The sequence below is a fragment of the Platalea leucorodia genome (assembly GCF_965183815.1).
Source record: "Platalea leucorodia genome assembly, chromosome: 1".
Taxonomy (NCBI): domain Eukaryota; kingdom Metazoa; phylum Chordata; class Aves; order Pelecaniformes; family Threskiornithidae; genus Platalea; species Platalea leucorodia.
Genome location: NC_138823.1, coordinates 154,055,565 through 154,079,443, shown reverse-complemented (window position 1 = coordinate 154,079,443; position 23,879 = coordinate 154,055,565). Strand labels below are relative to the sequence as shown.

General features: G+C 39.8%; 1 protein-coding gene across 2 annotated transcripts in view; it reads right to left on the bottom strand.

Annotated features, from left to right (window-relative positions):
• The window catches only part of CCNY (cyclin Y), a 126,010-nt gene that overhangs the window by 38,620 nt on the left and 63,511 nt on the right, over positions 1-23,879 (bottom strand). The window contains exons 2-3 of one of the 2 annotated variants that reach the window (XM_082306089.1): positions 12,093-12,167; positions 6,228-6,262 (exon numbers count right to left, since the gene is read on the bottom strand). In XM_082306089.1, coding sequence (XP_082162215.1) covers positions 6,228-6,262; positions 12,093-12,167 — 110 coding nt within the window. Of the gene's footprint in view, positions 1-6,227; positions 6,263-12,092; positions 12,168-23,879 lie in introns of those variants that run through there. The other variant, XM_082306090.1, reaches the window with a different exon arrangement.

The following is a 23,879-nucleotide window of genomic DNA, read 5'->3' as shown; positions in this document are numbered from 1 at the left end:
GAGTACCACCGAGCTCTTGGGGGGCTCAGCAGCCACTCGTAAACTCCTCCGCAACGCACACAGGCCCTACTTAGCCACTGATAAAGCACCATGTTTTACAAGCCTGAAAAGATTAAATATTTCTTTGAACACTAAAAGCAGCTCAAAGGCTTATATTTACATAGCGTATAATTGCTAGTGTTGTGCAATTTGACCAGAGGGACTTTACCAGGCTCCCAGAACAGCAAGTATTGTATAGCAACCTTGTAAAAGAATTCTCCTGTGTGCTCTCATTCCACCTGAAAAGTTAATTTTGTTCCTCCCCCTAAAAAAGTTTGCCACTTCATATAAGTTATTGCCTTGAGGCTGATAGGAGAGGTAAAATTCTTCACCCTAGAGGACAGGAAAAGAAGCAAGGGTCTGAAAGACATTAGAAAAAACATTTCAAACAGTAAGTTTAAGTAAGCCATTAAAGAAAACCTGTTGATTCTAACTTATTGGAAGCCTGAAAAAGCATCTTCAATAGCATCTGTTAGGAATGGCATCAGTATAAGGAATCTGCTAGATGGGCCAGATGGCCTATGAAGGCCCCTCTAGACCTGTTTTTTTTGTGGTCTTGCAATGGAGAGGAGTAAAGACCAGATTAAGCAATCTCTAGGAGAGCTTCAAGAGCACCTGAGAAGCCTCTAATCTATCTTCCAGTTTATCTTGTTCTTCTGTTTGAGTAAGGAATGTTAATTAAAATATCTTAAGAAATTTGGACAGCAATTATAAACCTTTAGAACAGCCAGCCTCAGGCACTTAACAAAAACAACAATTCACATTTATGTTGTGGTTTGCATTTTTCACGGATTAAAGCACATTTCAGACTGTGTTCCATTTCAGCATGTACCATATTTACTCTTATAATCACTAAGCTGAAAGTGTTTGATTACCAGTCACATGCCTAGTAGTTTTACAAGAGGGAAGCAGAACAGCTTCTTTATCCACTCTGACAGGAAAATTTGGGGGCTATGCAGAAGCAAATACCATACATCATTTCAACCATGCAAAAAGGCTCACAGAAATCGCTTGTGCCACACCACATACAGCAAAAGACCCCTCTGTTCTCCGCTAGTCCCCATCAGCAGGACTGCCACCGGGAAGAAGCTTCCCCTGATGTGAATCACTACAAGGTCACTTACAGGGACCAGGGTTCTAACACGAATGATGCCCAGGGACTTTTCCCCAGCATGCTGAAAAAATTTTGGTCTATGCACAGGTGTTACTTTTTCTATTTGGAATGATAAAAACAGTATTAGTCTGCTGGGATTTGAACATCCAGTTGCGAGGACAGCAGACTGGAAGTCATGTCCAGATCCCTAAACAAGACAATGCTGAAAGGAGGCTGTTGCTACAAGGCTGATGAAGGGCCTACAGAATAATAATAATAAAACAAAACTGAAGAGAGATATTACTTCCCTTTTCCACAGGATTTCTCTTCCTTCAGAAATATTCCAATATGCAAAAAACCCCCCGTATTTTTAGTGGATGTTACTGCTCGTAAACCCAGACTCAACTTTAAAAGCATATCTTGTCAAAAATAGAAGAAAGTATTTTGGCAAACAGAGCATTTTCATCTTGTCTGAAAGGGAAAATTTCTAGCAAAAACTCGATAGAGAAATCATAGGATCACAGAATCATATAATAGTTTGGGTTGGATGGGACCTTTAAAGGTCATCTAGTCCAACCCCCCCCTGCAATGAGCAGGGACATCTTCAACTACATCAAGCTGCTCAGAGCCCCGTCCAGCCTGACCCTGGATGTTGCCAGGAATGGGGCATCTACCACCTCTTTGGGCAACCTGTTCCAATGTTTCACCAAGCTCATAATAAAAATTTTTTCCTTATGTCTACTCTAAATCTACCCTCTCTTAGTTTAAAACCATTACCCCTTGTCCTATTGCAACAGGCCCCGCTAAAAAGTTTGTCCCCATCTTTCTTGTAAGCCTCCTTTAAGTACTGAAAGGCCGCAATAAGGTCTCCCTGGAGCCTTCTCTTCTCCAGGCTGAACAGCCCCAGCTCTCTCAGCCTGTCTTCATAGGAGAGATGTTCCATCCCTCTGATCATTTCTGTGGCCCTCCTCTGGACCTGCTCCAGCAGGTCCATGTCCTTCCTGTGCTGAGGACCCCAGAGCTGGACGCAGTACTGCAGGTGGGGTCTCACCAGAGCAGAGTAGAGGGGCAGAATCCCCTCCCTCGCCCTGCTGGCCACGCTGCTTTTGATGCAGCCCAGGATACAGTTGGCTTTCTGGTCTGCAAGCGCACATTGCCAGCTCATGTCCAGCTTTTCATCCACCAGTACCCCCAAGTCCTTCTCAGCAGGGCTGCTCTCAGTGCCTTCATCCCCCAGCCTGTATTGATACCAGGGGTTGCCTCAACCCAGGTGCCAGACCTTGCACTTGGCCTTGTTGAACCTCATGAGGTTCACATGGGGCCAGTTCTCAAGCTTGTCCAGTTCCCTCTGGATGGCATCCCGTCCCTCAGGTGTGTCAGCTGCACCACTTAACTGGGTGTCATCTGCAAACTTACTGAGGGTGCACTCAATCCCACTGTCTATGTCACTGACGAAGACATTATTTTTATAAGATATTATTTTTATAATTAACTTTTCCCTCCACTGCCCTGCTCTTTTCCCCTAAAAAAAAAAAAAAAAAGAAATCACCCAGTACAAAGAACTAGCTACTGCAAACAATAAGAAAAAAATTCACTCTTTCTCCACCACCACCCCCCCAAAACCCACAAAACATGTCTTCCTGTTTGCTTTCCTTGTACAGGCAGAGATACTGATGCAATCTCTCCTCTCTGAAAAAGGAAACGCCTCTATCTCAGTCTGCATCTTTATCCCCCTCAGCAGCTTGACTAAGCAGATTAAAAGACAAGTGCACACTGAAGCAGCATTAAAGCCATAACAAAAAACAACAACTGCCAGTTCAACGGGAAAGGGAAGTACAGTCTGCTGCAACTGCTTAGAAATTAAAGCAGGCTGGAAGAAAGCAAACACGCCAGGTACACTGTAAGTAGGTATGCAAAGGATCCAGCACCATCCCCAACCTGTCATCTGTCTCCCTGGGCTCTGCGGGAAGACTGAGAGATGACAGCTTCTCCATAGCACCCTGCACCCCCGCTTCATTCCTTCCTCCTTGCCCTCCTCACCCCAAAAAAAGAACAGTTGCTGGCTGTTCCATCACACCTGCTGACAAGGTGAATCTGAAACTTGGCAACGCCAGCCCTTGACAAAATGCAATAAATCAAAGCAGGAACCCACTATTTGTATTTGGGGATGAAAGGAAACTATTCAGCCAATTAAAATACTCTACAAAAAAGAGCAAGCAAGAAAGGAAAAGAACAGTGGCGTTATCATACTGAGAAAGCACATTTTGAAATGGAAAAGAGTCAGTATTATTTCATTAAATTATTTTTTTCATACATAACATTTTGAAACTGTACTTGTATAAACTACTATTCTCATCTATTACTACACAGAACTAGACAAGCCGTTTAAGAAGAAAAAGCACAACATTTCTTGATACTTCTCTTGCTAGCCAGCCACGCTGATCATTTGGGAGATGTTCAACTCTGCCTGCAAAATAACCAATAAGATACTGCACAGAAGGATAAAAATATTTTGTTGCTCATCTTGGTTATTTGTCACAAAAGGAGAATAAGTATAAAAGACATATAAAAGAAAAAAGAAAGAGATGACGTTATGGAAAAACCACAAAAGAGAAGCGTGCTGCGTTATGGTGAGAAGTTCTTGTAAAAGGAAGACAAAACAACACTCCAAAATTTATGTCCTCTGGCTTGTTTCCTCCAGAGCAGATGCGGGGACCCAGAACTTCACATCAACAAGGAAACAGATGACGAGCAATAGCTCTGTTAGAAATGCACTTGGCACACACTGAAAAATGGTGGAAAAGAACTGATCAACCAATAGGGTATATCATAAATTTGCTTATCATGTAAATATCACCCATAATTTGTCACATAGAATTATTAAATATATTTCCTCAAATTTCTTCAAACAAGGCGGTCTAGGAAAATTACGATGGTTCCCTGCAGTTTACAAACCTACACACGGTTCCCAGTTAAAGGCCACAGCAACCACTTCAAAAATGATCACCAGTTTGTGCGTCAGCTTTAGCAGACCGAATATTTAGGAGGTGCTGAATGAATACTCACAGGTGTGCTGAAGTCAACCACACGTCTCAGTAACAGCTTAAATATCACAGGCCACATTTGAAAATATAGCTCATCTATGAGTATTGGCTAAAAAACTTAACTGACTTGTAACGACACACACAGAGAAAGCCATAGCAAGGACTTCAGCTTCATAAAGGTTATTTTTAGCTTTGTAATTCAGAAGTACTTTATAAGTACAAAGAAGTCAGACTTAAGGAAGCAGTAAACCAGACTACTGGGGGAAGTTTACATTGCTGCAACCTTAACCAATGCTTTGAATCATACTTTAAAAAAAAAAAAAAATAGGAAATTAGGAAGAGGTTTAGCGCTTAGGTTATCAACTGCTTGAGCTGCCACATTGAGCTTCCAACAACCCAACTCCTCAGTGATATGATCATCCTACCCTTTTCTGCAACAACTCTAGCATTGCCAAAAAATATTTTATACCAGGGTTTGCAATAGTGTGCTTCCAGCAGCATTGTAATAGTCACCTTTGTGTAACCCACCAGATGAGTCCATTTGCAGTCTGCCTAATGCAAAACACATCTTTCACGTGACATGAAACGATTCAGGACACATGAGAATTTCATCCACGACACAAGGTGGACACAGAAACTCAGTTAATTCCTTGCTTTGCAGTGTCTATATATTACTTTTTTTTGCATTGAACCCTCCAAGTTTGCGGCTAAAAAGACTGCTGGAAGTTACTGAGCACACATTATTAAGTTTACAGGAACCCAGCGCTTTAACTTTACAAGTAATTTTATAACAATGCAATTGCACTGCAAACCACCCTCACATGCACTGTAAACAACGGCAATGTTTTACAGGGGAAGAGAAGGTGGGAAGCACTGAGAATATCTGCTAGCCTGGTGGGGCCAACTTCAAGACTTTTATAAGCCTCACAGTAATTCATGACTTTCTCAAAATCTTAACTCTTGGGAAACTGTGAAAATCTCAGCTTGCTTTTGAAGCTAGGCGGCAGTTTCAGAAACACTCAGCACAAACCATTTCTGCCAACAAATGAAGCAGTCCTGCTTCTCACCCCACTCGGCGGCTCATTCCTGCCTCTGTGCCTCCCTCCCTTTCTGCGGCTGCAAGCCCTGAAGTGAACCACATTTAGGAACAGATCCATTTTAGCTTTTAGTCGTGCTGAATCTACCTGCATTTGTGCCCCAATCCAGTTTACCTGGGGCTGCACAAATGTTCACCCCAGCACAAAGGGATGCAGAGGCTATAAACCACATCTGCTTCTTTCAGCAGCTGTACCGGCTTAAAAATGATTCATGGAATTATGGCCTATATCTCCAGATAAAGAAACATTTCAGAACTTCTCCCCATTTCACCCTAAAGGCAAATACCATTTGGGAGACAATTAGTTCTTTCCCTCCTCAATTTTACTGAGGCGTGACTCCAGATATTTCAGCACGAGGCTTAACATACTGGGAACCGCACTGGTTCCAGGTGCTTCAGTAGTACAAACAATACCAACTGGGGCAAAGAGCCTGGTCCCGTACCCAAAGCAGGCTACAGGGGATTTGCTCTCAGCTTCACCAGGAATTTGATTCAAACAGAAGAGAACTGAAGTGAAAAATGCCCAGGGTACACAAGCATATCAAACCCCCATCTCCACACTTGGCATGTACCCCATGTCAATCCACGTTTACACTGCATCAACACTGGTCAGGCACTTCAGAACTTCTGTGTAAACATCAAATGCTGCAGCTCTCTGCCAAATGCAATTTAGAGTTTTGTAATAATTTTAAAAATCATACTAATGTGTACAGCTCTTTGTCCCAGGTACCAGTCACCTACGTACACTGGTTGTGAGCACGATACTGTCTTCAAATCAACAGATCCATTCCACTAACTCAATAGCCAAGACCTATACTTCTGGCTCCTGATGCAGAACAGGCATTTGAAGCATCAGCACCCTCTCACCAATATGGAAAACACGTGTGATAACTCTTATTTACTGTATAATATAGACAACAAGGAGAAAGCTGCATAGCGAGGCATTTTCACTTACGTGGTTTATATAGAGACTCTTGCGTTTTTCTCTCACTGCAAAAACACAAAATATGATAGAAATATTACATGACTATTTTTCCCGATTAAGCTTCTTATATACCATTTATAATAAAAAGAACAGGAGGCTACCTATGTGCAACATTATAACTGCTTTTGCACTAACCAAGTATATTTATATATCAAACACAGAAGGAACATAGATCTGTATGCATAAAGGCATTTACGCCCACTAGTGTGGTGATGGATTAAAATTCTCATCCATTTGGGTACTTCACCAGGCGTTGGTCCGCATGGGAAAGTGAATATGCAGTAAGCTACAGTCCAAGTTAGCAATGGATTAGCCATCCTTCACCAGTTCTCTGCGTGGGTACTCCTGAGCCACCAGTGCCTTTGTGCAAGGCACCTTGCTGCAAAGCGGCCTACACTACCTTGCAGGTATGAAAGCACCTAAATAGCTACACCATGGAGTTAGCAAATTCTCATCATAGCTTACTGTGCACTAACTCCCATAGAGCAGCCTTGAAACCATATGCATTACATCACTGCCTTCTATAATGATCAGGGGCAAGCCTGAAACTATTATTCATGTCAGATATAACAATGAAAATATATTACTATGGTGAGTATGGACCAGTCACCACAAGCAAGGGTTGCAAGTCAAAGCCACAATTAGCCAAAATATTCAGAAAGTAAACAGCAACAACAATGGAGATAGATGTATAGAGTCTTAATTGTCAGGCAAATCCTTGTGACAGCTGATTAAATATACTCTATTTAATTTTTTAAAGCACTTTCCCAATTAACTCACCCCATAGAGAGCCTGTGGAGCTCTGTTCCAGTGAAAATACCATAGCATTTAGGATACAAGTCTGGAGGCAACTAACACATAAATCAAACTGCAGGATTAAAATAATAATGGTTTCATGCTGTAGGTGATTAAATGCACTTTGGTGCACCATGAATTGAAAGCTATGCAACCCAATGCACTTAGCAAAATAAGAGTGTTCATAATGGTGGGATAGCCTGTCCATTCCCTGTTGGATGAGAAGCCATTATTTGTGATTTTTTATAAGCAAGCAATCTCACATAAACAAGGCTGTATGTGTGAATACTGTGAAATAATTGTGTTTAATGCAGACATAAAATGAAAAGAAAATAAGAAAAAACTTTTAAAAATCCTTACATAATTTTCCTCCCAGGGAGCAGAAAGGAGAATCACACATGACAGATGTTAGCCATGTCACTTAGCACATGCTCAGATCCACAATTACGGACATTGTAAACACAATTAAACAGGAACAGCAGGAAAATTCTGACCATCTAGTAAATAGTTAAACTGCTTGAAATCCTGCTAAAACACTGCACTACACTTAAGTTCCACACACTGTATTTATCACCAGCAAGGGACATAAGTAATCTAAAGGGAAACGACAAAATGATGGTAGATACTCACTTCTAAGAATAGCAAAAGTATTTGTCTAGCATTGCATATTGCAATGTACAGGCAGTAAACAATTCTGATAAGCTGCATGTAAACCTAATAGAGTACATAACTGAAAATTAACACCTATCAACTGCAAAATTTTGAACACAGTTAAGTATTTAACAGTGTTTTAATCACAAAAAATTATACCACATACAAAGTTCTTATGGACAAAATCCTATAAAGACAGCCTGCACATACACTCCAAATTCCTTTCTTCCCCTACCTTAGTTTTTCTCTTCTGTATTTTCCCTTGTATCCATTATTCAATTCCCCAAGAAAGTACATTCATCTATTTACCAAAGCAAAAATATCACTCGCAGTTCATACCCATTTGCTATTTCCAACCTCTACAAGAATATATGAATGCATTTATACACACCCCTCACTTCTCCCTGCTCAAGCATTGCTTGTGCTGCACATTCTTCTAAGCACCACATTGACCTCCTTTCCCTTATTTTCCCCATATAACAGAAATTCAGTTAACCTGGATTCTCCAGTGAGGCAAGCAGGCAGCTGTGCTTTTGTGCTTCTGGCCCACTCTGCCATAGCGTAAGGCTCAACTCTTTCCAGAACGTATGCCGAGGGGAAATCGGGCATAGCAGAAACCCATTTTGTCACAACCACTTTCTTTTGTGATCACAACCCTCCCTTTAAACCAGGGAAAGACAATTATTGCACAAGGCAAAAGGCCACTTCTGCCAAGCTAAAATGAGTAAAAAAGTAATTCCATCACTTGGCTTCAGTCAGTTTAAAGACACTTTGCACTGCTCTCAGAACACAGCATGGTCTTCAGCAGACCAGACCGTAGTATTAAAATTAACCATCATTTTGTAGCATGAATGCCTAACTGCAACTTCTGGCTTCTGGCTTTCAAGCACGGGGTTTTGAAGAAATGAAGCTGAACAGATTTAGAGTCAGTTTAAACAAACTTCTATTTTCTTTCTAACATTTTAAAACTTGGAAGTTGGAATGGAACTCTTCAAGTGGAGACTGAGATGCTGCCAAATTGTCTTAGTTTTCCTCATTTTAAGGTCAACGACCTGTTCCTGTTTCTGCAGGCACTTTCAATTGTTATTGCTGAACTTTCGCAATAGTAGGAAAATATATTATCCTGAAATAAAAGGGAGTGAGGAAATACACACACATATACACACATATATGTATGTGTGTGTGTATATGTATGTATGTGTTTTTCATTGAGCTGTAACAGAAACTTTCTTTGTGCAATTTCTATAGACTATCTTAATGTTACCTCTATCAGGATCGAAGACAAAATCCTTGAGGATTACATCAATAAAAATGTCTCGCATTTTGGGAGTTTGTAAATCATTTCTTTTTGTTTTATCTGAGACAGGAGACTGGTCCTAGTTAACATTAAAGAGTAAGCGCAGCTTATTTCACTTCTATCCACTATATAAATACAATTTCAAAATCCTCTTTGTCTGAAGCCCTTTGTTGGACTGATACTGCAAAATTTAGCCAGTACATTGAATGTGTAAAGCCTAATGTAAGTTAGGAGAGGTGGACAGCTGTAACCCACGTACAGGAAAGACCATGACCAGCACCCTGAAGCAGGAACCGCTGCCCTCTTGCTATTATAAGGAAAGGAAGTTACATTATTGCAGTGCTAAGGTTTGGAAATCCTGGCTTAACCACAACCACACACTAAATAGTGCATGGCTTTTCAGTCACCTAGACCATCCTGCTTACAGTCCAAACTCAGCAAACAAGGGAGAACGTGCATAAAGCACTCATAGAAGTTACAGACAATAAAAGGTGGTATTCTTTACTAGCCCCCTAAACAGGGAGAATTACTCATGTAAGATTCAGCACCTAGAAAATTCCCACAAAGAGCTGGAAACATTTACAAAAGCTACTTTAGTTAGGAATTGAATTAATATTTATTATGTCTTCAACTCTTCTACAGATTCATTGAACTCTCACATAATTAAGGATGCATTCAGACTATGGACTAAGAGGGACAGGACAGATATAGACACTTAGCATGGCATCCAAGCTTCACAGAACAATGGGAAATTCAGACCACGTAATCCAAAGACGCCACGTCCTGTCTCATTATATTTGGGGTAGTCAGCTTGTTGCTCTTCACTCACGTGTTGATCACAAGCAGCTCAAGCGCAGCTCCTGTGCCAGGACAGTACTACAAGATTAGCAGCTGAGGCTGAAAAAGTACAGGGCTACTAGAAAGCCAAATGTGGAACTGCCTGAAGGTAACATTGCCAAGTCACACTAGCATGTAGTTATGGACTTGGCCATTTCCCGCTGTAGAAATACGTGGTGAACACTCAAAGAGTCACAGCCAGATCCTGGATGAAACCTTGAGTCTTGATGTCCCTCAGCTCTCATCATTAAAATGATGTCCCTCATATTTCAAATGTCTGCAGTTCTTATCTATAGACATATTTTCACTTATAGTCAACAGGAAGGTTTGCCAGCCCAACACTATATAAGTAAGGGAGAGAGGTAGTTAAATGCCCAAGTTCGGTGTTTTGAACATTGCCAGCTCAGCTCTCTCCCTTCTACACTGACTTAAGAAGTTTTGGGGGTCCCCTAGGCTCCACAGCAGGCTGGCAGAATACAACCCTACACACCCTAAAAAAACATTATATTTTCCCCTTAACAAAGATTTTATTGCATTTTGGTGTTAGGCAACATCCTTGACTAGTGTGATAACTCCTACAGCTCACTTGGTTCCACAACGGGCCCAAAGTACAGCCAAGCAAAATGCTTACTACTGTGAGCTGTCCCACCAGAACGAGATGGTTCTTGGCAATACATCAGCAGATAAATGTTTGCAGAATCTTTTTTCTTTTGTACAAGCAAGATAGACTTTGGATTTTTTCCACCATGATCAAGGATAGCTGAACAGATCTTACACTTCTGTTGGTAACATTTCTATATTGTTTCACTAAAGTCATTGTTCTCACTCAAAAATATGTTCTTTGTATTACTTAAACTAGAAAAAAGTTTCATAGACCAACTCTAGCATGGGTGTAAACTGTAATTTTAAAAAATGTTTAGAATAAACTCCATGCTGTAATAAATTAACCACTACTACTACAAGTAAGAATAACCATCTGGTTAAAATTTTAGTTGTTGGACTTGGGATTTTTTTTTGTCCTTTTTTTCAACAAGCTGTAACGAGAAACATGTAGCATCCATATGGGATTATACAGTCTCAAAACACTATAAAACCACTATAAAACTACTATAAAATAGAAATCAATCTTCATAATAGAGTGTACTATGGCAATATTATCATATTCATTTTACAGACTACCAAACCAGATTAGAATGGTAAATCACATCCAAAATCACATAATAAGGCATTGACAGAACCAGGGCTGAATTCAGAAGGACAATCTGAAGGGCAAAAGAGGTACTCACATAATCAACTCTTCAATTAGGGCCTAAATGTATATCCTCTTTGTTCTAGTCATGCTCAAAAATCAGCAAAAAATATACAGTAAGTGAAAACTACATTATTTTTAAGTGATGAGTTTGACACTGCAATTTACTATGTAAATCAAAAACGGCATTTATAGGCAGCAGAAAGAAGGACAAAGAATTCATACTGAACAGTCAGAATTACCATGTAGAAACTGCTTTGAAAGTCTTGGTAGAAAATAATGTGTTTTGCATCGATTATTCATCTACTTCTAAAACAACATGTCATACATGTCCAACAGGGAATGAAAGAGCCAGAATAAATGGCTTCTATTCTACTAACTCTATCAAGAGGCTTGCTTAACAGATGTAATTCCAGAGGGATCATTTTGTCTATGATTTAAAAAAAATACTCCAGACAAATATATGATTATACCAAATCCATAATGAGAGAAGAGAGACTGGATGGGATGGGGGTTGTTTGGTTATTAAAATCTAGTATTGAGCTTATTTACAGTATCAGCTGTTCAGAGGAAACTCTGGACTGTCTTCTTAGCTAATGTAAACTGGCATTTTCTCAACAAAATACTCCCCACACATTTCCCAGAAGCTTGGTCTAATGTTCAAAGTTTAAAAAAACACAACAGTTACACAGAAAATTTTGGATTTAGGGAAAATATTTTAAAAATATAATTACATTAAGCTTTATCCGTATTTGCAGTTCTGATACGACAACTACTTGGAACTTACAATTTCAGGACATGACAGGACTCAAACCTGTACCTTCTACTACTGGTCTGACAAAATAATTAACTAAAGGTGTGACTTCTTTCAACTCTAACATGATGCCCATAAAAGCCTCTTTTTTTTGGGACAGGAATTATATATTAAAAGACTATCACATGCATTCTAATAAAGGGTTTAGAGATAACTGCAATAGCAAATACTGTAATAAATTCAGTAACCTACCATCTGTTTGCGATTTACTGAGAAATATCGTACTGGCCCGTGGATGATCTGATGGGTTGAATTCCATGTTCAAATCTAGAAAGAAAGAAAGAAAGAATAGAACAAAAACATTTATGATTATCCAACAGTATACACAGATTTTCTCCTTCTTTTTAATAAGGCCAAGTTTACATACTTGAGTAGCTATTGTAAAACAAAATTCATCTTGAGGCCCACTTTTTTATCCTTCTTCACACAAGTGGCTCTTTTTGGCATGGAAATCATTTGCATCAACACAGCTTTGGGATTAGACTTCGATTCTAAGGACTGCTTTTGGATTAAAACAGATAAGGCCGCTTAAGAAGTTTGTACACAAGAAGTCAGGAATTATCCATTTACCATCCACTTCTTCCCACCATGCTCCAAAGCCATTGCTAAGCACAGGAACACAGCTTGTTATATGTAATTATAGAAGAATTAAGTATTATAAAACAAATACGCAACCCTCTGTAGATAGATGGGTTTCCAAGATTAGATGTGATTAAACTAAGTAGTTATTGCAGCTGAATGTAAACAAGTCTAGGCCAGAGTGTTTTAAATGGTCAAGAGTACAAAATCTTGGAACTTTCCTGATACTTCACAAATGAACGTATTCCTTGCTGTGGCGACGGTTTAAAAAAAAAAAAAAAAAAAAAAAAGCAACCAAACAAAAAACCCAAAAGACAAAGCAGTCCCAAAAAACATTTACCAGGTTAAAGATTAAAATTTATCAAAGCTTGCTTATACATACTTTTAGGAATGCTATTTTCCCTGTCAAGGTTAAAATCAATTGAATTTACTTGTTCCCAAATTCCTATCATTTGTCAAAACTCATATGCCTGCATCCACTTGAACGTGTGCTATTAAAAATAGCACATCATTCTTTACCATTTTCTTGCTCTCCCAGTGTGGCTATCTCAACCTTAGTTCTCTTACATTTTCTTGATCTCTAGATATATGTTCTCTTGCATTTGTTGCAGGCGCTTATGTGAGACTACATATTTATCTTCTGTGATTATCCCAGGCTTTCCACATTTCTTTCACTCCCCTTTCATATCTCTGTGAAAGCTCAGCAAAACTGGAAATTAAGCCCCAGGTCTTGTGAAAACAAAACAAAGTCTTTTTGCCCAGGGGTTAAGTTCTCCTGTCTACAGCTTTCCCTGTTCCAATCAGACTCTCTTCTCCCTTTCCCTTTTATTTACGAATTTACTAGGTCTTCCACTTCCCTGCTTTTTTCTCCCGACTACACACCTCTCTACAAATGTACTTTCTATTTGTATTTTTCCCCTCTATGCTCTCTTGGTTTCCTTTGCATCGCCCTGCATTCTGCAGCCTGTGAGATGAGCAGCCTGACGTGCTGCTGGTACCTGGCCATAACTTCTGGAATAAACAAGATCTTACTTACAAGGAAGAACCCAAAAACACAGAAGAGCAATTCCTCTGTTGGAAAGGGGGCTTATTATCAAACCCACAAAGGAAAAAAAAAAAAAACCAAAAAAAATCTAAGAATTTCAAGGAAAAGTGATTTTGATTCTCCCAGAAACCACAGTTTGCAGGCAAGCTTGGAGAAGATTCTAGGAAGGTCACCTTACTACTAGAAGTTCTGACTTGAAAAGACTGTGAATTAGAAAGAATGTTTTCCTCTTACTTTCTGCATCTTATTTAGACATACAAAAGAAGAAAAAAAGAATCACCCATTGAGATAGATAGTGCTGGTAAAGATCATTGTCCATTTCAGGATAGTTTTTCCACTAAGCAGAATTCAAGATGCAATTCATTAAGTAAAGATTAATCAGCATTTTAAAATGACAAAATACATTGAATTTTATCATCCTTGTCATCTTTTATCAAACAGCAAGATACATCACCATAAACAAAAAAATGCCTTGTTTTTGTTTTTTTTTTTAAACCAGTACAGACAATCTTTCTACAAGTCTTTTAAAGTACAGGAATGCAAATTCAGTCAACCCAACAGGACCAGCAACATGAAACTGAACTCACAAAACAGTGCCCCTGAACAGATAGGCATTCCTTTCCTTCAGGCCCAGAAAATTATCTGCTTGGGGAGTAATACCAACCCGGTACAGGCTTACAGACTGCTTGCAGGGCCAAAAAGAAAGGAAAACCAATTGCCACGTCTTGCAGTCAAGTTGCAACTATTTAAGATTCCTGTGTTATAAAAGGCTATTATGCAGAAGCAGTAAACCAACAGAGGGCTTAAAGTCTTTCTGGAAAAAAGCATGAACTACCAAAAAGCACTGGCTCTCGGATAAACTAAATGATCTTCAGACAAGAGCTGAAGGAAGGCCAGCAAAATCCAATCTCAGCAGCTGCAGAGGCCAGACGAGGGATTTTGAACCATCCTGGGAGGGGCAGGTACCCGCTGCCAGGCAGTGGCCATGGCTCCTTCCCACTGCTGAACCCCACAAAGCACCACGCGTCCTCTTCTCTCCACATCCCTTCTCTCATCCTCCCCAGCAACAGCAGCTATCAAACACATCCATCTGTCTTTCTCAAACTGCCTGCACAAAAATCAGAGGAGAAGAACATGGATATGGGGAGCAGCAGAGCCTGCCAGGGCAGGTTACCCAGCACAAGGTGGCCAGAAGAAGACAAGCACTGCTGAGAGAGACTGGCTTCCCACCGCCCTCTGAGGAACAGCATAGGTCTCATGGGCTTGCAGGCAGAAGAAAATGCTAACTGTTTGGGGTGTACCTGCAACTCCATCACTCCCAGCTCCTCCAGGGAAAAGCATGAGGCAAATCCGAGCATCCCACAGGCCACCTGTGGGACCGCACCGCTCCATGCCACCACTGCTGGCATACAGAAACATTAGAACGGATGAAATTTCATGACATGCAAGTAAGATTTCAGTCTCTGGTTGATCTTAGATGTCTTAACTTATTGTATAACTTGAAGAAAAACACCTTTTTGAATTCGGCAACAAATTCTTATACATCTGTCATTAGAAACCGTGTTACAGGAGAAAGAGATCAAATGATACAACATATCTGAAGCTAGTAACTCATCACCAAAGGGCATTATCCATCAAAAGGTTACCTCCATCCGAAAGAGAATAATATATTCATACTGTTTTAGCGTTATCAGTAGTTCTTTCTAGTATTTGAAAAGTATCATGAAAAACAGGCACAATATGAAAGGTCTACCCATTTTGTAATGGAATAGTCAAAGATAAAGAGAGATTTAACTCACACAAGCAATACTCTACTATTCGAAAGAGAGGAAAACGAGAGCCAGAATTTCAATTATTGAAATCTGCACAAAAATTTTCTCCATTGCTGGCAGTCTGCTCTGTGACTCATCATAGCCTTACAAAGGACAGATTTAAAGTTGGTACTTTTTCCAACAGTTACCCTGCACTCCAAAATCAGCTTTTAAAAAAAAAGTCACTATCTCATGGATAGTCCAAGTAAAAAAATCTTTCACTGTAGATGTTCTTTGCACTTACATAGATGTGGAATATTTTCCTACATCTTTTCATATATCAAAGATTGCATTTTCTTTTTTTCAGTTCTAAAGGGCTGTTAAGTTATGCAAAATATAACTCCCATCCTGTAAACACCTAAATCATGTGATGCCCCGTGAAAATTTCAGGGGTTTTGTCTTCTCAGGATTAGGAGCCAAAGCTGTGTGTATACATATACGTGTATACACAAACATGCATATATCTATATAGATGTATATTTAAATCAAACCTAATTTTTGGTTAGCCAAAGCAAAGTCAGCCTCAGGTACACTTCAGCTAAGAGATCATGTGCCTAACAGAATTCATACAATTTTGGAGGATTTGGGTAAGACCAGAGTTACAAATACCGACAAATACACATAAGATTGCATTCTCTTCCTTGTTTAGTAGCATGTCAAAATAACAGTTATTATCATGGGCATTCTGATTTATAACGTCAAAATAAATTCATAGTTGCTCCAAGAAAAAAAGGTAGATTTTACATATAACTTAATTTGGTACATAGCTGTGCTGAAGTTTAAGACAGCCACCAGAAGACCACAATGAGATTCACCCTGGGCATTGTGAGAAACTCAATTCCTAAAGCCACAGTAGCTGCATTCAGATATGGCCATAAAAAGAAGCGAACTGTAAAACAGTTCCATTTCAGACTTGGGCTAAAGCCCAGGCAAGATTTTAAATCTCAAAACAAGATCTTAAAAAGCATTACTGAGACCAAAAATACTGAATACAGCCTCAGTTTGTACTTTTTAAAAGGATAACCATAAAGGTCAGATGAGCGTAGAAGAGAGCTACAAGAATGACTGGAGGACTGCAGAAAATGCCTTCAAATGAGAGTCTGAGTTCAAACCGTTTAGCTGATGAAAAAGGAAAACCAGGAGGTGTCTGTAGTTCACATGTACCTTCACAGGGAAAGAAGAATAAGTACTAAAAGCTCTCTCTAGCCTAGCACACAACATAACAAGGACAGTGGAAAATGAAAGCAGAAACATCTTAATTATGAACCTGGATGAAAAAAAAAAGGGGGAGGATAATTAGGCACTGAAGCTCCACACCCAAGGAACTCAACTTATTTTGATGTTTTCCCCTTCTAGAAGATTGCTTCAGCCAAACATCTTTAGGCTTTAGTCCAGCATGAGTATTTAGGCTCAATTTAAGAATAACTACATGCAAGTTACTGGCTTATGATTCATATGCAGGTCAGATCAGATGATCCCAGGGGCCTCTAGCCTAAGTTCTACAAAATCTTCAGAAATAGCAATATTTAAATTATTAAGCATAAAACCTCAGCAAATCCCAGGGGCACATCTGTAAACTTTCTAAAATTACACCAAACTCTGCCGCAATTTTTCAGAAAGAGCTACATTTTAAGACTTGTGGTCAGAATACATTATGCAAGATAAAAACAGAAAAAGATGAGACTAAATCTTTCATGGTAAAATTTTAACAAAAAAAAGTTTCTTCAACTCATGAGTCTATTGACTTAGAAACACGCACCACGAGAGGAGGAAGAATGGGTGCTGTAGCAACTCACTTCTGAGCAATACGTATCAAAGCTTCTGCCATGACACAAACAGGAAAAACCAACACAGTTGCTGCTTTTATTACAGTGCACATGGGCCGCAGCACAGGGAGCAGGTCTGACAAGATGTTTATTCTATCAGAAAAATAAGATGTTATTTCCTTCCTTTTGAACAATGAAAGTTGGGCAAGTTTGCACTGCCAAAGCTCTGGTGCTGATTCAATAACGAACTAAAGTCTAAACTGAGTAAAACACTTGTTTTAGACTTAAATAGTTCTGAAATAATCTGGTGAAATTACTTTCCTTCCTTCCCTTCACCCCTGGGACCATTGGCTATCACTGCCACTGCACAACCACCACTATCATTAAGGAAAGAGAGTGTCACATATTAATTTAATGACCTATCATATGCTTAAAAATGAAATCAATCCATGTTTCTTCTTCCCAGAAGATTTTTTTTTTCTTAGTTATTTAAAGGGACTTCAGGTAAGAGAAGAACAGACCTGTCCAGGGCATGCCACGGAGGGAACTGCAGCTGACTGGACACCGCACAAATTAGTTAACCTCTCTGCATCTTTTCTCCACCCACAACCTGGCATTACAGAGCAACGGCCTGGTATGGCCTGATGGGTGGAAAAAAACAAAAACACCACAAAGTTGCTTATCAAGAAATTAAAAGAATGCAAGCAAGGAGCAATGTTTGATTAAGCCCTACACGTTCCAGAAAGGCTGCCGAAAGGGAAGAGAAAACAATCGCCACGGGAGCAGAGGGAAAGGGAAGCACAGGTGATGTGAGGGAAGGGAAAGGTTTTCAGAGAGGTGCCAAGGGCAGGGTTTTCGGTGCACCCCGATGCGGGTGGGGAAGAGCACAGCTGTGCCTCCCTCGCCTATGCCACCTCCATGGGACCAGCAGGACCTGAGATGTTATTTCTCCAGCTGGCAGAAAGAGTGAAGTTGTTGCTCCAGCTTTCAGTGTACCAGCCCGTACGAATGAGCCGATGTCATCTGTGGGAAGAGAAACAGAAACAGAATTCTCCAGGCACAGACCGGGAGATAAGTTTCCCCAACACTGAACGTAGGAAAAAATGCTGAAATAAATTTTGAAAGTCACATTGCACCTTATGTCTTTCTGCTTCTCTTTTACTCTGGTGGGCTGCTCCCCTCTATTAACAGCAATTAGCCACTTAAACATACAGTAATGAAAATATTTCCTTAAACATTATTATGTTATTATAATTCCCTCAGAAGCTGGTAAGAGTTAAATGGGTACCTCAGCTAAGGCGATCTCCCTCATCTGTCTCTAGTCAAATGAAGCAAAAAACCAAAGATTACTTTAAAAAACAACAGGGAGCAAAGAAACAAGAATGAAGAAAGTAATCTCTCACCATTATAATCCATTTTCCTAGACTTTATTTTTAATCACCATGATTTATGCAAAGAAGCCAGGATACAATATTACATTTGGAAAACCATATGACTAAATCTAGTACTAAAGTTTCCATTTGAGACTTCTGTACATTAATGTCTCTAAAACATGGGATGCACCAAGCACTGAGACTAAAATAATTCACTGGGATGAACAAATAAATAAAGCACCGTGACATTTTCTGTTCAGAAGTTTTTATAGCTTTCAAGTCGAAATAAGACTGAATTGCATAGGCTGATTTCGCTGGATAATAACAATAACTGCATCTGCTTTCACACTAAAGCTTCCAGGATGGGAGACCCACTATTAGAAGTTTCAGCTCATGCTGCTCAAACACCACACAATTGCAGCATGAAGGTTTATCTGTTATCAGACCACAAGATTTATCTGTACCTTTTTACAGTACTTCATGTCTAGTGTAAGCAGCAACTAATCAACCCCAAAAGAAAATGCCTCTCAGCTGTGTTACTGCCTGCAGTATTCTTGTAAGAACAAATGTTAATGATGATGTTCCAGTACACTTTAACAGTGATTATGAAAAGAAATGAAAGTTGGAAATTGGAAGGCTTTCAGGAGGCAATTGGCTGGAAGGGTAAACTCCTTCAGGTTTGGCTAGGTCACTGGAAAAACTTGGATATGATCTTTGCTACCCTGGAGCTATGATATTCTCTGCGTACCATTCCAAGCAAACGATGGGCACGACATTTCTCGGCAAGCTTCAATTACATGGTGACTCTGTTCCAAGCTCTGCTCTGATCTCAGTCTTCGAGGGAGACACAGAGATAGTTCATCAACAAAAGGAGCCCTCTGTGGCAAATAATGCTCGTTTCTGTACAGTTATTCCTGACCAGTCAGCCAAGTTACAACATAGAGCAGTTCTCATGGACACAGCTGTATTTATTTTCTCTTCTAGAAGGAAAAAAATCACATATATAACTTTTCACAGAACAAGGCTGAATGAGGTTTGTATCCAGGATTTTTAGTTTCGTATCATTTTTCAGGATTTGCATCCCCTTTCACAGTAGTCTCTCCCAACTAACTAGACACATCTCAAGAGCAAATGAAATCATCTGACATTACGTGATATGTCAGTCTCTTTTTTAACATCTCCTTGTATTAAGAACAGAAAAGATATCAATTAATAAATCTTTTCCCTCTCAAGTTTATCTCATTAATGTCTTCCAGATATTCCAGTACTGCATTTATTAGTTTTTGCTTTAACTGTAACCAAAATGAAGTTTAAAAGTTTTATTGATATGTAAGATAGCAGAAGAAAAAAAAAATGCAAACATATCCATCTCCTCCCCTCTCAGGAAAACAGAGAGGAAAAGACAATTTCTCCACGTTACATGAAGAATTCAGCATGGACTTTGAGAGCAACAATTACGTGCTGTTATCAATTCAGGAGCGTCCCCACCATTAAACAGAATTGTCCACTGTAAAAAGTGCCTAACGCAAAATATATGGCTGTCCATATATATATATTTACATCATACTCAAATACCGCTGCCTTGGCTTCTGAATATAACATAAAGCATGATTCTTCACTACAGTACCCTAAAACACTCGAAGTGTAAACAAAATAAAATACAACACTGGAATGCAGAACATGGTCCACTCCAAAAGCCAGTTCTTTATGTCGAAGCATCTTGACATAAAGAATGTCACTTTCCCTTCACTTATCCGAATGGAAATCTAAGGCCAGCAAAGAGAAGCAACTTTTCAAATACGGTACCTTTAAGATTTTCCAGCAAAACCACTTTCCTGTTAAAAGCAGCAAAAGTAATGAGAAGCACATGCGTGCACACGGCTCCCTTCCCTCCCCTCCTGCCAGCGTGCTCGCGACGTGCTGCAGCACAAGGGACACTGATAAATACTCAGTTGCAAACTGCCCTCCCAGAAAGCCCTGCGCCAGTGTTTTAAATAGAATTAAATTCTGTTTTATGAAGTGTTCAACAGAATCCAGCCCAAGAATCACAACTGGACCCAAAACTTGTTCATATGCAGGATATCCAGGGCTATCAAGTGGACATGTGCCAGAATACAGACAAACTAACTCCAGAGATGAGGGACAACATTCCCTATGACGTTACTGGTTTTGATGAACAAAAATTCATTCTAAACCCCCATTTTCATTATATTGAGAGTATAAACAGACTTTTAGAATGAAAAAATTACATTGAGACAGCCAGTGGAGCCCTGCGAGTCCAACACACGTAAGAGCTGCCGTTGCTTCTGACTCCTTGGCATCGAGTAGGAAGCAGGCTTCAGCCCAGCTGAGTCAGGTAGCCAGAACAAGGTCCTGCAGACACAGCAGCCTCCCTCAGAGGTCTCAGGTCTGCAAACAACCACCTGCCTCAGCTCATCTGGAAGAACACCCTGTCAGAGAAACACAGCCGAAGCCAAGCAAAGCTGGTCTAATGCTTCTCACCAAAAGGCAAGGAAACATACACACAACATTGCAGTTCTGCTGTAGGAATACTACGTTGGGGCAAGGCTTGCCATCACTTTTTCAGAAGCGTGGTCTGTTCTCAATATTATAAGTAATATAAGCAATAATATGAAGATATTATTCCCACAAAATGTTTTTTTCAATAATCATATGTCATATGGTTGCCTTCAAGTAATGCAAGATGGAAGGAGGAACTACAGTGCACGCTTTAAAAAGAGTATTTTGCTTTGCATTTCTGCACTTTGCTGTGCATCTCCCATGGTTGCTCATTTTCTCACTGCCGACCTTTCCATTCTGTTACTAAACACCGCTTTTTGGCACCTGAGAACACGGTACTCAAGTTCCCCAGTTCCACCTTCTCTCTTAACAACCCTCCTCCATTAAATGACACAGGGCCAGCTAACGCACGCTACACCCGGCATGTGACTGTACCGGCATGCATCCCCGCAGGAACACGGGCTGGCCGCTCTTCAGCCCCAGCGCACTTCTGCGTAAGGCGGCAGAACGTCACCACCTGGACGGCTTTGCACTTGTTTCCAGCGGGTTTCATCAACACCCTGACGACTGCCTGCGTTTGCCAACGTCATTTGTGTCCCACTTACGGCATGTACAGCAACAAAAGGAACAAAGCCGCTGTCCTATTAACCTCAAACTGAAATTTATGCGCTTCTCTAATGCCCCAGTGATACTGAGCACCACAAACGCTTTTTCCCTGATGCATTTTTACTTAACATATAGACCACTTGAAAATGAATTTACTCTGCCCTATTAGATCCAAAGGTAAAAAGAATGGAATAGAAACAGTTGTGAAAGACTTTTAAAAAAATATTAATAATTAAAAAAAAAACACCTTATTTTTCTTCCTATAACTGTATCAGAAAAAGTTACCTTATGATTCACTTATCACTCATTATGATAATCATTTAACATGATACATGTTAAATCTTTTCAGATATAAACACAGTATCATTACAGACCTAAACAAATGATACCAGCTGTTGCCATACCGAATTATTTTACTTGTCATTTCAAAACATTCAAGCAGTACTACCATGCTCTCCCCTAAAAGAGGCCTCAAGCCATCAATGCCCCATGTGAGGCTGGCCGTGATCCCAGCCACCCTTGCCACAAATTTAACCCAGAGGTTAGCAGCTGGCAGGGAATTATTTGTCATTGAGTCAAACAATACCAGTCAGCAGAAGTGTTGGGTTAACCTACAGTAAAGTGAACCAATTTTACTTGAAGACACAGATCAATACAAAGTCAGCGGCATAATCATCATCATCATATCCCAGTTGGGCTGACATTATAAACCTGAATCTTAGATTGAAGCATTATCTGCAGCTTTGCATCGAGGTGTAGGCATGTCACCATTCCTCAAAACACAGACATTATTGCCATGTGAATCATTAAGAAACGGAATGACCTTAAGGATGTGTTATGTTCTGCAAATCAGGGCACAAGAGTTTGAGCTGCAGCTCAACTCTTTTATCTGGAAAAAAGTAACTCCGTAATAGTGACTCACGTTCCGAGGAGCCCTTGCACCAGCCCAGCAGAGCAGGTTGAGCTTACCCTTCCTCATTCCCTTATGGAAATGATTTTAATAAATGCCAGGGAAAATGGCATCTTTCCAGGATCTCTTCTTTTTTGTTTTGCTTCCCTACTGAGCTGTGTGACCTAAAAGTTAAAGTATTTATCAAACAGCTAATAGGTAATCCATGAAATACAAACAGAAAAAGAATCTGTTCTTGTTTCTCAGAAAATTTAGTGCAAGTGTATTATAAAACACTTGTAAGGGTACATCTGTGACTTCAAGGGCAGCAGCTGCTTTTTTAATATGCAAAAATATAATTTGCAATCTTTTCTGAGGAACACCACAGGATACTTGGTAAACTACAATAATAGGCTTTCAATTTTTCCCCTGCAGATTTGTATTCACATGGCAACCAAATTACCATGCTACCAAGATACAGTGTTAAAATCAGTGCTACATGCAGACTGCCACCTAAAACTGAAAAGCGACTGACATTAAATTAAAAACCTCTCTCATCACTGAAACTCTACATTTGTGCATGTATGCAAAAGCCCATAAACACATCCAGCTAAAGCATGCGTACATGTATATACACACACCTGAGCCACTGAGCACTTCCATTACTGAATTGTAGTGTTGTCCCTAAGCCCAGGAGGCTCAGTCTCCTTAAAGTCTTATGGCAGAACACATACAATATAGCTTGCTCAACATATATCCACTTCAGATGCAGCCATGTACTTCTTGCCCAGACTCCAGACACTATAGCTTCCGAAACCTAAAACCTGCAACCTCCAGGTATTTTGTCTCTCCTCAAAAACCCCTTAACCCATGCTCACATGTCCTATACACCAGGGAAAGAAAAAGGAGCAAGAAGAGAGAAAAAGATGCATTAAACTCTGAAGAAAACAATTGCAGATCTTTAATTGGCATTTCTTCTCAGACTTTGATTGAGTTCTTTAATTGACATTTGCTCGCAGAAGAGTCAGCTCAGAATCATTAAGTGCTGATCTTGGAGAAGCACCTTGTAACAACTGAATATGCTGCAAAATTGTCACTGTAGGAGGTACCATTTCCAGAGTGATAAAAAGCAGTATACTGGTATCTTGTTATTTGCTGTGAATTTATAATGATCTAAAACACTGCCATCCATCTTCATTGTGATCTACCGTATTACTCTGAACATGTGAATAGCTCTAAACAACCACAGAAAAGTCTTGCATATTTACTTTTAAATCAAAAGCATACAGAAATGTTTTGTTCTTGTCCCAAACATGGACTCAATTCCCAAAATTACATTGGCTCAATGCCCAGGACAAGCAACATTGAGTCCCAGAGCAGTAATTAGTTT